The sequence below is a fragment of the Notolepis coatsorum genome (assembly GCF_963971535.1).
Source record: "Notolepis coatsorum genome assembly, contig: SCAFFOLD_950, whole genome shotgun sequence".
Classification (NCBI taxonomy): domain Eukaryota; kingdom Metazoa; phylum Chordata; class Actinopteri; order Aulopiformes; family Paralepididae; genus Notolepis; species Notolepis coatsorum.
The window spans coordinates 47501-65027 of record NW_028173235.1 but is presented as its reverse complement, the minus strand read 5'-3'; the positions used below and the strand labels follow the sequence as shown (position 1 = coordinate 65027).

Here is a 17527-nt window from a genome sequence, read left to right as displayed (position 1 = left end):
GAGAGCGGTATTTACTCTAGAAAATATTCCAACGTTTGGAGGGGGGGGGGGGGGGGTTTAAGCCTGGAAGCATATTACTTTCCCATCGACCTCTCCCATAGACACTCCTCTCCCATAGACACTCATCTCCCATAGACACTCCTCTCCCATAGACACTCCTCTCCCATAGACACTCCTCTCCCATAGACACTCCTCTCCCATAGACACTCATCTCCCATAGACACTCCTCTCCCATAGACACTCCTCTCCCATAGACACTCCTCTCCCATAGAGACTCCTCTCCCACTCCTCTCCCATAGACACTCCTCTCCCATAGAGACTCCTCTCCCATAGACACTCCTCTTCCATAGACACTCCTCTCCCATAGACACTCCTCTCCCATAGACACTCCTCTTCCATAGACACTCCTCTCCCATAGACACTCCTCTTCCATAGACACTCCTCTCCCATAGACACTCCTCTCCCATAGACACTCATCTCCCATAGACACTCCTCTTCCATAGACACTCCTCTTCCATAGACACTCCTCTTCCATAGACACTCCTCTCCCATAGACACTCATCTCCCATAGACACTCCTCTCCCATAGACACTCATCTCCCATAGACACTCCTCTCCCATAGACACTCATCTCCCATAGACACTCCTCTCCCATAGACACTCCTCTCCCATAGACACTCCTCTTCCATAGACACTCCTCTCCCATAGACACTCCTCTTCCATAGACACTCCTCTCCCATAGACACTCCTCTCCCATAGACGCTCCTCTCCCATAGACACTCCTCTTCCATAGACACTCCTCTTCCATAGACACTCCTCTTCCATAGACACTCCTCTCCCATAGACACTCCTCTTCCATAGACACTCCTCTCCCATAGACACTCCTCTCCCATAGACACTCCTCTCCCATAGTATCTGTGACGTATTCTCTTTAGTGATGTTTTCACAGATTGAGTACTCGCATGAATGACTCGAGTAGTGCTTGAGTAATTGTTTAGGGAAATCAATGCGCAGCGAATAATTACCCGCTGCTTAAAACGTATTGTCAGTCAAAACAGTCAAGTTATTGTCACAATTTGGAAGTACACAAACACAAACCACTGTCTTTATCTTTTGGATACCGCTAAGCTAGCTGTGCAAACCTTTCCCCGGTAACTTTAGCAGAGAGGCTGGATATAGGAGGGCGTTAGCTCTCCATGCTCCACAACGCACGCCTTGCGGGATTTCAGAGCGATATTTCCGATGAGATAAGATAAGATATTCCTTTACTGATCATGTATGGGCATGGCAATGGAAGAAATACATAAATATAGGCTATACAATTTGATAAAGAATTATAATAAAAATGAAAATAAATTGTAAATAATATAATTAACTGTCGATATGAGAATTATGAGAACGTAAACAGTGTAATTTACATTTACAGTAATTTAGTCATTTAGCTGACGCTTTTATCCAAAGCGAAGTTCTGTACGACAAGTCATCAGGAAGGGTACAACTCTATCAGCTGAGTAACAATGTTCATCAAAGTGTTGCGTGTTACAGTGTAGGTTAATATATAAGTGCATATATTAGTAAGGTTAGTAGGGTTAGATTTTCTTTTTTTGTTTATAAAAAAAAATAAAAAACATTTCAGATAATGATTGAAGAAGTGCGTCTTTAGTCGACGGCGAAAGATTGGACGTGTTTCGGCTGCTGTCCTAACTGGGATGGGTAGTTCATTCCACCATTGTGGGGCAAGGACTGAGAATAGGCGGCTTCTCCTTGATGACCCTCCCGGAGCTCGGATAGGAGTGGGTCTGAGACGGCCAGAAGATGCAGAGCGTAGGGGCCTTGAGGGTGTGTAGTCAGAAGATGCAGAGCGTAGGGGTCTTGAGGGTGTGTAGTCAGAAGATGCAGAGCGTAGGGGTCTTGAGGGTGTGTAGTTAGAGACCATTGACCGGAGGTAGGCGGGAGTGGTTCCCTTTGCCGCACGGTATGCCAGGTCGAGGGCCTTGAAGCGGATACGTAATCAAAGGTACAGATGTGGCTCTGTATCAGTTATATTATACGTTACAATACATATGGGCAATAAAGAATTAGAATCTGAATATATATACTGTAAGTTAGGGCTGGGCGATTAATCGATTTTTCGATTAATTCGAATTGATGATTTTGGACGATTTTTAAAAATGTAAATCGATTTTTTTTTTTTTTTTTTTTTACCTTTTATTTTACAAAAAGTGATGTTTGGTGAAAGTTCGATTTGCACTTTATTAATCCCAATAGGGAAATTCATTCTTGTTTTATGATCAAGAGGCACCTTTTATTTGTTTTAAGTGAAGTATGGTGAAAAAGCTAGTTATTGCACTATTAATCCCAATAGGGACATTCATCTTTGTTTGATCAAGAGGCACCTTTTATTTGTTTTAAGTGAAGATTGGTGAAAGTTAGGTTTGCACTTCAATCCCAATAGGGACATTCATCTTGGTTTTTTAGCTCTCAAGAGAAAATATCGATTAAAATCGTAAATCGGATTCTTTTTTTTAAATAATCTGGGATTTTATTTTTTAGGCCATTTCGCCCCAGCCCTACTGTGAGTAAAGTAAACGGTATACACACAGGTGCAGTATACAGTACACATGGTGCCCTAACTGGCAAGATATGCGCTGTTGTCCCACTCCTATTGCTGTGGTGGGACTCAAGATGAACCACGAGCCACACCAGTCTGTTGAGTCTCAGGTCCAGGAAGCTGAGCAGGACCGCTTCACGGTACCAGAGCTCCGCTGAGCAGGAGCGCTTCACGGTACCAGAGCTCCGCTGAGCAGGAGCGCTTCACGGTACCAGAGCTCAGCTGAGTAGGAGCGCTTCACGGTACCAGAGCTCCGCTGAGCAGGAGCGCTTCACGGAACCAGAGCTCCGCTGAGCAGGAGCGCTTCACGGTACCAGAGCTCAGCTGAGCAGGAGCGCTTCACGGTACCAGAGCTCCGCTGAGCAGGAGCGCTTCACGGTACCAGAGCTCAGCTGAGCAGGAGCGCTTCACGGTACCAGAGCTCCGCTGAGCAGGAGCGCTTCACGGTACCAGAGCTCCGCTGAGCAGGAGCGCTTCACGGTACCAGAGCTCCGCTGAGCAGGAGCGCTTCACGGTACCAGAGCTCCGCTGAGCTGGAGCGCTTCACGGTACCAGAGCTCCGCTGAGCAGGACCGCTTCACGGTACCAGAGCTCCGCTGAGCAGGACCGCTTCACGGTACCAGAGCTCCGCCGCACTGCCTCCTCCTCCGCAGCGCCGCGCCAATCATCCGCTTCAAGGGCCGCTTTGGATGAAAGCGTCCGCTAAATGACTACGTGTGAACGTACAGTATGAAAAGGAATACCCGCCCTCTAATCTCATTCCCCTCTCCGATATATATATATATATATATATATACATACGTCTGGATTAAAGACGTGGATGGTATCTGAGAGTCTGTGTCCACATTCAGTGACATCACAGAAGTCTAATAAGCGGGCGAGCTGTCATCTCAGCTGGCGTCGGGTCTGCGTCTGATCACATGCCAGCCCCCCCCCCCCCCCATTAATTTGAATATTTTATTTTATTTTATTTATACACCGAGGTTACCCTCATTTACAGCGACGACAAGCTTACAAAACAAGACACAAGTTCATCATCAATGTCATACATACTGTGTAGAGGCACATCAAATATGAATAAACAATATAAAATCAGTTAAGACCGGGGCGGCTGGGTGGTGCAGCGGACATTGCGCTCGTCACCAACGCAAGAGACACCGGGTTCGAATCCGGCTGTCGGCGTTGCCTCCGGCTTGGGCCGGCCGTCATACTGACTCAATTGGTAGAGCCAGCGGGTGGGAAGTCGATGGGTGGTAATCTGGACGTTGTGAACAGCGACTCCTACAGGTCGGTTGGGGGTACACCTGCACAGCAAAGTCAGGAAAATGGCGGGGGCAGTGTGAGCCTCCCACACGTTACACCTCGGCAAATGAGAGTCCGCGCTGGCGGGTGAAAAGATGTGCAGGCTGCCTCCACGTGTATCGGAGGGGACATGTGATGCAAGGCTTCTATCCTCCCTACAACCGGCCAGTGGAGGGCATATGCGAGCAACGATCGGGACAGGGGAGGGGAGAATTGGCACGAGAGGTAAATTGGGATGGGGAGAAAAATCACAGAAAAAGGAGGAGAAAAAGTAGATAAAAAAAAAACTGTTAAGACAGTTACAAGTCTATTATATCCAGGAGGACCAAAGGGCGACGGCTGCGGGAGCCATGTGTGAAAGCTGTTGCACGGAAGCACGGTTGCCCTCGCGGGCGTGTCGTGATTAATACCTGGGATATCTAATAAACGTGCCGGTAGTCAAGTGTAACCTTGGTTTTTAGATTCATATTCATAGAGAAAAGGTTACAGGGTTTCATGTAAAACTGAGCGGAAACTCCTTTCCTCCTCGTTCCACTCCGTCAAACTAGGATATGAATGTACCTTACTACTATGCTACTATACTACTACCTATCATGCTAATTATGTCTATACTACTATGCACTCAGAGTGCAACACTCTGCCAGAGATGTACCCCTCCTGCTGACTTGTTGTTCACAAGTTGTAAGTCGCTTTGGATAAAAGCGTCAGCTAAATGCACATGACATGCAGAAAACCTCTTTATTTCTGCCTTTGAACATCCTTACCCCTTGTGAATTCTTTTCTTTTTATTACATTTATTTATGTATTTGTGTTTTTTCAAAGTCCGGTGGGGGGCTTTCACAGCATGTTATAAAACCCAACGGAAGAAGAAGAAACCCCCCCGTAGAGTTCTGAGCAAAAAAGAGAGAAAAGAAAGACGTTTCCCTTCTCCCTCTTTCTTCCCTTTCCTTCTCTGCATAAAAAGCGTTTATCCCCGAGGAACCCAAGTCAATGAAAGGTCACGACTCACGCGGACGGATTTAAAAACAGACCGACAACGAGAGCCTTTTTTCACCGGGTATCGGTCTAACGCCACGGAAGGTGAAGCGGACGGACTTTGACTTTGACACGTCGTACCTGTAGGGGGTTTAGCGCGGTGGAGTTGGAAGACGATATGCGGAGAGATGGGTACTTTATTTATTTACCCCCCGGAGGAGAAGTGGGGATGAAGGGAAAACCAAGACGAAATGCCAAGCGTTGCGCTCAGGACGGTGTTCTCGTGAGGTTCTGACTCGTTAATCATTGCTCACGGGACCGGGGTCCACTAATGGCTTTTCCGGAGAAAGACCATAAACCACTGAGTGTCGGTCCTGTTTACGTGTCAGAGAGAGAGGGTCTTTACTGCTCTAGACGACTCCTCTGTTCACCTGTCAGAGAGAGAGGGTCTTTACTGCTCTAGACGACTCCTCTGTTCACCTGTCAGAGAGAGAGGGTCTTTACTGCTCTAGACGACTCCTCTGTTCACCTGTCAGAGAGAGAGGGTCTTTACTGCTCTAGACGACTCCTCTGTTCACCTGTCAGAGAGAGAGGGTCTTTACTGCTCTAGACGACTCCTCTGTTCACCTGTCAGAGAGAGAGGGTCTTTACTGCTCTAGACGACTCCTCTGTTCACCTGTCAGAGAGAGAGGGTCTTTACTGCTCTAGACGACTCCTCTGTTCACCTGTCAGAGAGAGAGGGTCTTTACTGCTCTAGACGACTCCTCTGTTCACCTGTCAGAGAGAGAGGGTCTTTACTGCTCTAGACGACTCCTCTGTTCACCTGTCAGAGAGAGAGGGTCTTTACTGCTCTAGACGACTCCTCTGTTCACCTGTCAGAGAGAGAGGGTCTTTACTGCTCTAGACGACTCCTCTGTTCACCTGTCAGAGAGAGAGGGTCTTTACTGCTCTAGACGACTCCTCTGTTCACCTGTCAGAGAGAGAGGGTCTTTACTGCTCTAGACGACTCCTCTGTTCACCTGTCAGAGAGAGAGGGTCTTTACTGCTCTAGACGACTCCTCTGTTCACCTGTCAGAGAGAGAGGGTCTTTACTGCTCTAGACCACTCCTCTGTTCACCTGTCAGAGAGAGAGGGTCTTTACTGCTCTAGACCACTCCTCTGTTCACCTGTCAGAGAGAGAGGGTCTTTACTGCTCTAGACGACTCCTCTGTTCACCTGTCAGAGAGAGAGGGTCTTTACTGCTCTAGACGACTCCTCTGTTCACCTGTCAGAGAGAGAGGGTCTTTACTGCTCTAGACCACTCCTCTGTTCACCTGTCAGAGAGAGAGGGTCTTTACTGCTCTAGACGACTCCTCTGTTCATCTGTCAGAGAGAGAGGGTCTTTACTGCTCTAGACGACTCCTCTGTTCACCTGTCAGAGAGAGAGGGTCTTTACTGCTCTAGTCTAGACGACTCCTCTGTTCACCTGTCGGAGAGAGAGGGTCTTTACTGCTCTAGACCAGTGGTTCTCAACTGGTCTAGCCTCGGGACTCAACATTTTCCTTAGTCATTAAGTCCCTAGATACCAAGAACATGCAAATGGGCCTTGTAGAAGTGGAGCAATCTTCCATTTATTTAGGTGTGTATTTTTAGGCGGATTTTCAGAAAATAGGGCTCCGGGCTTAAGAGGTTAAACGGAGGCATGTTAAACGGAGGCATGGCCGGGTGACGGTGAATCCAAACAGAGAGGGTTTTTATTCACTTTGGCAGAACAAATTGTTCTATGGCTGTTTTATGTGTGTAAAAAAAAGAGGCAATAAAGATATATAAAAAAATATAATAAAAAAAACAGGGACAAAATAAAGAAGGCTGCCGGAGACGTACTGAGACACACAGAGACAAACTGAGACACACAGAGACACACAGAGACACACTGAGACACACTGAGACACACGGAGACACACACAGAGACACACAGAGAGACATTGAGACACACTGAGACACACTGAGACACACTGAGACACACAGAGACACACAGAGACACACTGAGACACACTGAGACACACTGAGACACACAGAGACACACACAGACACACACAGAGACACACACAGAGAGACACTGAGACACACAGAGAGACACACACAGAGAGACACTGAGACACACAGAGAGACACTGAGACACACAGAGAGACACTGAGACACACAGAGAGACACTGAGACACACAGAGAGACACTGAGACACACGGAGAGACACTGAGACACACAGAGACACACAGGGAGACACTGAGACACACAGAGACACACAGGGAGACACACAGGGACACACTGAGACACACAGAGACACACAGAGACACACGGAGACACACACAGAGACACACACAGAGACACACACAGAGAGACACTGAGACACACTGAGACACACAGAGACACACAGAGACACACGGAGACACACGGAGACACACAGAGAGACACTGATACACACAGAGACACACAGAGAGACACTGAGACACACTGAGACACACAGAGACACACTGAGACACACTGAGACACACAGAGACACACGGAGACACACGGAGACACACGGAGACACACGGAGACACACAGAGACACACAGAGACACACAGAGACACACTGAGACACACAGAGACACACAGAGACACACAGAGACACACAGAGACACACAGAGACACACAGAGACACACAGAGACACACAGAGACACACAGAGACACACTGAGACACACTGAGACACACGGAGACACACACAGAGACACACAGAGAGACACAGAGACACACAGAGAGACACTGAGACACACAGAGAGACACTGAGACACACTGAGAGACACTGAGACACACAGAGAGACACTGAGACACACAGAGAGACACTGAGACACACAGAGACAAACTGAGACACACAGAGACACACACAGAGAGACACTGAGACACACTGAGACACACAGAGACACTGAGACACACAGAGACACACTGAGACCCACTGGGAAGACAACTAAGACAAAAACCGTGGACTGAAAGAAGCCTGACTAACAGAATGCAACCCCCACGAGGAAAGAACACGGGGACTAAAATACACAGGGGGGCTAATGACAAAACAGGACACACCTGGGATCATTACGTTTGGGGAACGCTGTCTGGGAACGTGCTGAACAAAGAAAGGGAACAAAGAGGAAACAACGGAACAAAGGAACAAAGTACATGGACAGAGAGACATAGAAACACCGAGAGAGAGAGAGAGAGAGAGAGAGAGAGAGAGAGAGAGAGAGAGAGAGAGAGAGAGAGAGAGAGAGAGAGAGAGAGAACAGGGAGAGAGAACAGAGAGAGAGAGAGAGAGAGAGAGAGAGAGCAGAGAGTAAGAGAACAGCGAGAAAGAGAGTAGAGAGAGAGAACAGAGAGAGAGAACAGAGAGAGAGAGAGAACAGAGAGTGAGCAGGGGATTAATTGTTCATGGCAGAGGTGAGTGTGTGCGTGCGTATGAACAGAGCAGTCCATGTCCTGGCAACAGAGGCAGAGCGTTTTACGAGCAGAGTGATTGGTTAACCAGGTTTACATTGTTGTGCTGTTTAATTTATTTATATATTTTTAACCTTTATTTATCCAGGCAAGCAATTAAGAACAAATTCTTACAACAGCAGCCTGTGGACGCTTAGCGGAGGGTAACCTGGCAGGCCAGTGGGATGTCATCACTTTTATTACTTTGTTTGTTTCACAAATTTGCCTCAATGATGTTGCTGCACAGAGCGCCACAGCAGAGAGCGCCCCCCCCCCCCCCCCCCCCAACACCTGACATTACATTGGAGAGCTGGCCGAGCGTGGAGTATAATAACTTAATAACTCCTGACATTACATTGAAGAGCTGGAGGAACCAATTTTTCAGATTCTGCATCGATTCATGACATTTAATAATCCATTCTCAGTGAGACCCACCTGCTCCCTCTTTTCCTCTCCTCTCCTCCTCTCCTCCTCTCCTCTCCTCTCCTCTCCTCTCCTCTCCTCTCCTCTCCTCTCCTCTCCTCTCCTCTCCTCTCATCACTTCCTCTCCTCTCCTCTCCTCACTTCCTCTCCTCTCCTCACTTCCTCTCCTCTCCTCACTTCCTCTCCTCTCCTATGCTCTCCTCCTCTCCTCTCCTCTCCTCTCCTCTCATCACTTCCTCTCCTCTCCTCACTTCCTCTCCTCTCCTCACTTCCTCTCCTCTCCTCTCCTCTCCTCACTTCCTCTCCTCTCCTCTCCTCTCCTCTCTTCCTCTCCTCTCCTCTCATCTCCTCTCCTCTCCTCTCCTCTCATCTCCTCTCCTCTCCTCTCCTCTCCTCTCCCAGGAGTAAAGTAAAACATCCTGCGTTTCTCATACGACCCCCTACAGTGAGTGAATCAGAATGTACGTGTGTCTTTGATATTTTTAGCTTCAGATACCTTGCCTCCAAGTTAAACGGAACCAAAGTTTTCCTTTTGATAAGCTGGAAGATAGTTGTCAAAGCACTTTTCTTATCAGTCTCGGGACTATGGTAATTAATAGGCAACTTTTAAATCCTTTTTTATGATCGCTTGTCTCTGTATGTAAACTTGACGTGACTGTAAATGAGGGAAACTTCAGTTGGCTTGTCAGTATAAATTAAGGTGTGATATTAAATGCAGTGACATTATGACCTGTTGTACCTGTAACCTGCTCCTTCTGTCTGTCAAACTGCTCGCTGTCACTCCACAGTCCTGGTGCCGGAGTCCGGACCACGTTTTGAAGGTCTCGTCTCGGACAAACAGGACTTTTACAGAGTGAGTGGTCTCGACCCCCTGGGCCCTGGTCTTGACTCGGTCTTGATGCTCTCTGGTCTTGACTCGGTCTTGATCCTCTCTCTGGTCTTGACTCGGTCTTGATGCTCTCTGGTCTTGACTCGGTCTTGATGCTCTCTGGTCTTGACTCAGTCTTGATGCTCTCTGGTCTTGACTCAGTCTTGATGCTCTCTGGTCTTGACTCAGTCTTGATGCTCTCTGGTCTTGACTCGGTCTTGATGCTCTCTGGTCTTGACTCAGACTTGATGCTCTCTGGTCTTGACTCAGACTTGATGCTCTCTGGTCTTGACTCAGTCTTGATGCTCTCTGGTCTTGACTCAGTCTTGATGCTCTCTGGTCTTGACTCGGTCTTGATGCTCTCTGGTCTTGACTCTGTCTTGATGCTCTCTGGTCTTGACTCAGACTTGATGCTCTCTGGTCTTGACTCGGTCTTGATGCTCTCTGGTCTTGACTCGGTCTTGATGCTCTCTGGTCTTGACTCAGTCTTGATGCTCTCTGGTCTTGACTCAGACTTGATGCTCTCTGGTCTTGACTCAGTCTTGATGCTCTCTGGTCTTGACTCAGTCTTGATGCTCTCTGGTCTTGACTCAGTCTTGATGCTCTCTGGTCTTGACTCTGTCTTGATGCTCTCTGGTCTTGACTCAGACTTGATGCTCTCTGGTCTTGACTCAGTCTTGATGCTTTCTGGTCTTGACTCGGTCTTGATGCTCTCTGGTCTTGACTCAGACTTGATGCTCTCTGGTCTTGACTCAGTCTTGATGCTCTCTGGTCTTGACTCAGTCGTGATCCTCTCTCTGGTCTTGACTCGGTCTTGATGCTCTCTGGTCTTGACTCGGTCTTGATGCTCTCTGGTCTTGACTCAGACTTGATGCTCTCTGGTCTTGACTCGGTCTTGATGCTCTCTGGTCTTGACTCAGACTTGATGCTCTCTGGTCTTGACTCAGTCTTGATCCTCTCTCTGGTCTTGACTCAGACTTGATGCTCTCTGGTCTTGACTCAGTCTTGATCCTCTCTCTGGTCTTGACTCAGACTTGATGCTCTCTGGTCTTGACTCAGTCTTGATCCTCTCTCTGGTCTTGACTCAGACTTGATGCTCTCTGGTCTTGACTCAGTCTTGATGCTCTCTGGTCTTGACTCAGACTTGATGCTCTCTGGTCTTGACTCGGTCTTGATGCTCTCTGGTCTTGACTCGGTCTTGATGCTCTCTGGTCTTGACTCGGTCTTGATGCTCTCTGGTCTTGACTCGGTCTTGATGCTCTCTGGTCTTGACTCAGACTTGATTCTCTCTGGTCTCGACTCAGTCTTGATGCTCTCTGGTCTTGACTCAGACTTGATGCTCTCTGGTCTTGACTCGGTCTTGATCCTCTCTCTGGTCTTGACTCAGTCTTGATGCTCTCTGGTCTTGACTCGGTCTTGATGCTCTCTGGTCTTGACTCAGACTTGATGCTCTCTGGTCTTGACTCAGTCTTGATCCTCTCTCTGGTCTTGACTCAGACTTGATGCTCTCTGGTCTCGACTCAGTCTTGATCCTCTCTCTGGTCTTGACTCAGACTTGATGCTCTCTGGTCTCGACGCCAACACTGTCTTTCATCTTTCATGAGAGCGGAGGAGGCAGAGAACAATCGATCAATGAACGTGGCCTCATGCTTCTATCAGCAAGTACTTAAATCTTGTTTTTCAATCGCGTTGCATTTTTTAACTACCCAAAAAACTGTTGTTGTTTTGAAAAAAACTAAAGGCCTTTGATCACTGAACCCTGCATATTCATAATCAAACCATTTCAGATCCAATCTGCTTCCCTGAAGAAATTGCATAATCTACTTGGGTTTCCCTGCATGGCCCATCAGTCAGTTGTCAGTAGTTGTAAAGGATATCAGCTAGCTTGTCCACAAACAACTAGTGAAACTAGTTTGCTACAATTTAGGTCATTTTAGTGGTCCACGGCAAACTGTGACAATCTATTTATCACCTGCTAGCACAGGTTAGCCGATGTTAATCTCCCATAGCAACCGCTCACATTGGTCCCATGAATTTGTTTACATTTGAACGCTTCATGTATTATCATAGTAGCTTAACATCTCCTTTCAATGAACAGAAGGCCACGCCCCCTCAGAAGGCCACGCCCCCTCAACATACCGAGAGCTGGCTGTGTGATCAGAGAGGGTGCACTAAGCCACGCCCCCTCACCATACTGAGAGCTGGCTGTGTGATCAGAGAGGGTGCACTAAGCCACGCCCCCTCACCATACTGAGAGCTGGCTGTGTGTTCAGAGAGGCTGCACTAAGCCACGCCCCCTCAACATACTGAGAGCTGGCTGTGTGATCAGAGAGGCTGCACTAAGCCACGCCCCCTCACCATACTGAGAGCTGGCTGTGTGATCAGAGAGGCTGCACTAAGCCACGCCCCCTCAACATACTGAGAGCTGGCTGTGTGTTCAGAGAGGCTGCACTAAGCCACGCCCCCTCAACATACTGAGAGCTGGCTGTGTGCTCAGAGAGGCTGCACTAAGCCACGCCCCCTCACCATACTGAGAGCTGGCTGTGTGATCAGAGAGGGTGCACTAAGCCACGCCCCCTCACCATACTGAGAGCTGGCTGTGTGATCAGAGAGGGTGCACTAAGCCACGCCCCCTCACCATACTGAGAGCTGGCTGTGTGATCAGAGAGGGTGCACTAAGCCACGCCCCCTCACCATACTGAGAGCTGGCTGTGTGATCAGAGAGGGTGCACTAAGCCACGCCCCCTCACCATACTGAGAGCTGGCTGTGTGATCAGAGAGGGTGCACTAAGCCACGCCCCCTCACCATACTGAGAGCTGGCTGTGTGATCAGAGAGGGTGCACTAAGCCACGCCCCCTCACCATACTGAGAGCTGGCTGTACTCAGAGAGGGTGCACTAAGCCACGCCCCCTCAACATACTGAGAGCTGGCTGTGATCAGAGAGGGTGCACTAAGCCACGCCCCCTCAACATACTGAGAGCTGGCTGTACTCAGAGAGGGTGCACTAAGCCACGCCCCCTCACCATACTGAGAGCTGGCTGTGTGATCAGAGAGGGTGCACTAAGCCACGCCCCCTCACCATACTGAGAGTTGGCCGGTGATATATTGATATATACCACGGCCTGTCGTGAGCGGTTGCTTAAATATTGTACAGCTCAGTATTGATTCATGAATATTATGAACAAGTCCAGAGAGAAAATACTCTAGTGATGATGTCATCAACCCCTGGAGCTGCCCAGTCGACGGTGACTAGTGGAACAGCTGCCAGGACAGTACCCATGGTGATATGGGCACATTTTCTGATCCCAGAGCTGTAAGTCCTATATTTAAATAGAACTCCCCGTGGATGCAATATCTCAAACAAAAGCTATTTGAGTCCACAAAGTTAAGCCGCGGCGCTAAAATAATTCATTGCCAATGGACCGACTCCCAAAACCTGCCACATCCCAAAACGGAAATCTTGAGACTCTGGGTTTCCAAATTAGGGAGACAGTTTTATACATACTGTACCGTGTTGACTTAACCGTGACAGATCGTTGGAATATATCACAGTGTGTTTTTAAGTGAACCGTAAACCGAATCTCGCTGCAAGACATCACCACTTTATTTTTTTGCTTGTACTGAAATCTCCCTTTTAGAGAGATTAAATGTATCGCAAGAACGCGTCGGAGAGACGATTATATTCCGTCTACTGTCAAAGGAATATCATCCAGGCGTTTTTATCTCCAGCGTGATGCTTTATTTCGTCGTAGAGCTCCGATTGAATGCAGAGAGGCCGTGATGCGCTCTGGGAAGGCGCCGCCTTCACGATGAGGAAGTGGGCGTTATCCTTCTGGCAGATCTAACGGGAATCGAACACGGAGCTGCACACATCCAGCGTCTGATTATGTTTATTCATCTATTCACCGTCTCTGTCGTTTAAAAAGCTGCCGTGCGGCTGCCTCCTCGCGACAGGGCAGGACGAGCCCCCGGTCCAAACGCATCACAAACATGTCCTTTTTTTTTCACACAGCGGAGCGTTCACAGTCTCACGGCGCACACGTCTTGAGAAATATTACATTAAAAAACACATTTAGCAAAATAAGCTGTTTCCATTCCATATTATATCGATGCTGTTCTGCGTAGTTTTTATCGGCCCGCCATGTTTTCTCTGGTCTAGCCTCTCTTGACGTGAGGGGGGTGTGATTGACAGCCATTGTGGCCAATGAGAAACAGGGCCATTCCCCCCCCGATTGAAGCCCGAGCCATGTGTGATGATTGGCCTCGAGGCCACAACGGTGTGTTTAGTTGGATGCTGGGATCCGGGGGAGTTATGTTGCTCATTGGGAATAATGTCACGCGCCTGGATGGGTGACTGTGGCTCAGAGAGGGGGCGGAGCGGTCGTCTGGTAATCAGAAGGTTCCCGGTGTTCGATTCCCACTCCTCCCGGGGCAGCGTGTCGTCGTAGTGTCCTTGAGTAGTGTCATTTAACCCCTAACTGCTCCCGACGAGCAGGTTGGCACTCTGCTGTTTCGGCGTGTGAATGTCTGAGTGAGTGGGTGAATGTAAATGGCTGCATTTATATAGTAGTGCTTTTATCCAAAGCACTTCACAATGTGAGGCATTCGTTGTAAGGGAATGACGGGAGCGAAAAAAAAAAAAAAAAAAAAAAAATGCTTGTGAGCTCTGCGTTTGATCGTACCCGTTGTACTGAGGACCACGATGGTGACCGGCGAGAGTGGTCCAGCCGAGAGCCGCCAGGTGGGGGCGCTAGCGAGGTCCCTCTGCGCCGTCATGACCTCTCTGTAGTCTCCTCAGTCGACCCTGGGACTCTCCTCTTACACTGTACGTTCCTGACCGGAGGGCGGGGCGGGGTCTACAGGCTGGAGGGCGGGTCTACAGGCCGGAGGGCGGGGTCTACAGGGTGGAGGGCGGGGTCTACAGGGTGGAGGGCGGTCTACAGGCTGGAGGGCGGGGTCTACAGGTGGAGCGGGCGGGGTCTACAGGCCGGGGGCGGGGTCTACAGGGTGGAGGGCGGGGTCTACAGGTGGAGGGCGGGGTCTACAGGGTAGAGGGCGGGTCTACAGGCCGGGGGGCGGGGTCTACAGGGTGGAGGGCGGGGTCTACAGGTGGAGGGCGGGGTCTACAGGCTGGAGGGCGGGGTCTACAGGTGGAGCGGGCGGGGTCTACAGGCCGGGGGGCGGGGTCTACAGGGTGGAGGGCGGGTCTACAGGTGGAGGGCGGGGTCTACAGGTGGAGGGGGCGGGGTCTACAGGCCGGGGGGCGGGGTCTACAGGTGGACGGGTGCTGCATCTCTCCGAGTGCCGTCTTAGCGCCGTCCATGCGGTGATGCACTTCAAAGGCTGCTTTCATGTTGGAACGTCCCAAAACCCTCAGCGACGACACTTTGACATGAACCCCCGACGCGACTTCTACCCGTTATTATATTATTATTATATAATTATACGCGGCTCCGCTCGTTCCCCCCCGCCTCGTCGCTAATTAGCCCCCAGGCTTTCGCAGCAGCCTCTAAAACTCGCCTAATCGCTGCCAATTATGAGCGTCTCATTCAACCTAATTACCGCCAGCTTTGCGGGACAAATTAAAGGTAATTTCAGCCATTTACGATTCCATTCACACGCCCCCCCACCCCCCCACTCGATCTCAAAGGCTTCAGAGTGTGTTCCCTACCTGGTGCACAGCTGGTTTTTGGAAAATAAGCTTTTTTTTTTTTTTTTATGGTCCTGGAGTTATGGGCTTGTTCACCGACAACTGTAGGCCCAGGAAACATAGGCGGACAATTGGTAGATAATGTGTGCAGCGTTAATAGGCCCCTGTCCATTCATTACGGGTATGATTGCTATTGATTTGCTCTGTGCGTGGGTGGGGGGTGGGGGGGTGGGGGTGGGGGCAGGTCTTTCTTGCAGCAGAGCAGAGCACCGGTTGGAACATGCCGGTATGGTACGTGACCTAGACAGGATCGTATAGGAATATTACCATGTGCTGATCTGCATGGAATTCCAATGGCTGTTGTGTATTTCATGGTGAAGGAGAGGGAGAGCGAGGAGTGTGCTGCGTAGGACTAGTACCTTTCCATTTGTATTAGATGTAAAAGACAAAATAAGGCTTAAAGGAAGGTCTTGTGTTTGTCACGATACCGACACGATGACCTCGATGTGATGCCTGCCTAAATATCTCGATACCGATCAACTGAAACGATACGCGGCAAAAACCTGAAACATCAGGAACGGCGATGGATTAATATATATTAGACGACAGTCCTGACACTCCATGTACACTAATTGTACAATGTATTGATATTATTATTGTAGAAATTAACTTAATTTAACTTTATCTAGCCACCATGGTTGCGGGGAGTGGAAGCAGAGCGCTGCACACTCACTCACTCACTCACTCACTCACTCACTCACTCACTCACTCACTCACTCACTCTCACTCACACTCACTCACTCACTCACTCACTCACTCACTCACTCACTCACTCACTCACTCACTCACTCACTCACTCTCACTCACTCACTCACTCACTCACTCACTCACTCACTCACTCTCACTCACTCACTCACTCACTACACTCACACACACACACACACACTCACTCACTCACTCACTCACTCACTCACTCTCACTCACTCATCACACTCACTCACTCACTCACTCACTCACTCACTCACTCACTCACTCACTCACTCACTCCTCACTCACTCACTCACTCACTCACTCACTCACTCACTCACTCACTCACTCTCACTCACTCACTCACTCACTCACTCACTCACTCATCACTCACTCACTCACTCACTCACTCACTCACTCACTCACTCACTCACTCACTCACTCACTCACTCACTCACTCACTCACTCACTCACTCACTCACTCACTCACTCACTCACTCACTCACTCACACACACAGAGACACACACACACACAACTCACACACACGGACACACACGGACACACACATGGACTCACACACGTACGCAGTACCTCTCTAGTGAGGGTATACCGTGCAACACTGGTGCCGGGGGAACATCAGGAGAAACAGAGCGAGGAGGACGGAGATCACTGCCGGCTGCTGTGTGTGGCGTCCCTGCGGTCAGCGGTACCGTCACCGTGTGTGGCGTCCCTGCGGTCAGCTGCTGTGTGTGGCGTCCCTGCGGTCAGCGGTACCGTCACCGTGTGTTTGCTTTGTTTGTGATAATAAATGTAATTTCATTTCAATTTAAATACAATTCCATCCAGTAGCATGAATTTCAGATTAGAGAGCGGTCAGCGTGCCTCACTGTCTTATCTCTGCTCTGCAGGTGTCTGTTGCTATATATATATATATATATATATATATATATATATATATATATATATATATATATATATATATACCCCTCTTCACACTGTAGTCTTGCCACTCAAGATGGTGCCGTCCTATGGCGACGTGGCGCTGCTTGCTCTGTGTTTGTCTGTTTTCTCCGTGTTTATTCTTGTGTTTTTATATTGTATGTTTTTATAATGTCTGTACTGTATGTGGCACCGAGACAAATCCCAATCAACCAATAAAACCGCAATAAAAGTTTTCTATTCTATATTCTACTGTCTAAACTAAGAATATACTATAGGGGTGTAACGATTCGACCTCACAACGATTCGATTCGATTACGATTCTTCAGGCAACGATTCAATGCGTCGTGAAATCTCTTCATTTGACCACGATTCGATTTGATACATTTTCGATGAATTTTCTATCAGTTAATTCCCCAAAAAAATTTTGAATAAACAAATGTGGCTGGGGGAACTGATTCACTCAGCATGAATGGACTATAGGTAAATAAAAACAATACACACACAAAAAAACATAAAAAAAAATA

General features: G+C 48.7%; 1 protein-coding gene across 1 annotated transcript in view; it reads left to right on the top strand.

Annotated features, from left to right (window-relative positions):
• Nucleotides 1-2684: 2684 nt before the first annotated feature.
• The window catches only part of LOC311247843 (syndetin-like), a gene marked incomplete at both ends in the record, with an annotated part of 41672 nt that continues 26829 nt past the window's right edge, over nucleotides 2685-17527 (top strand). The window contains one exon of the mRNA XM_084338834.1: nucleotides 2685-2750. Coding sequence (XP_084194960.1) covers nucleotides 2685-2750 — 66 coding nt within the window. The remainder of the gene's footprint in view (nucleotides 2751-17527) is intronic.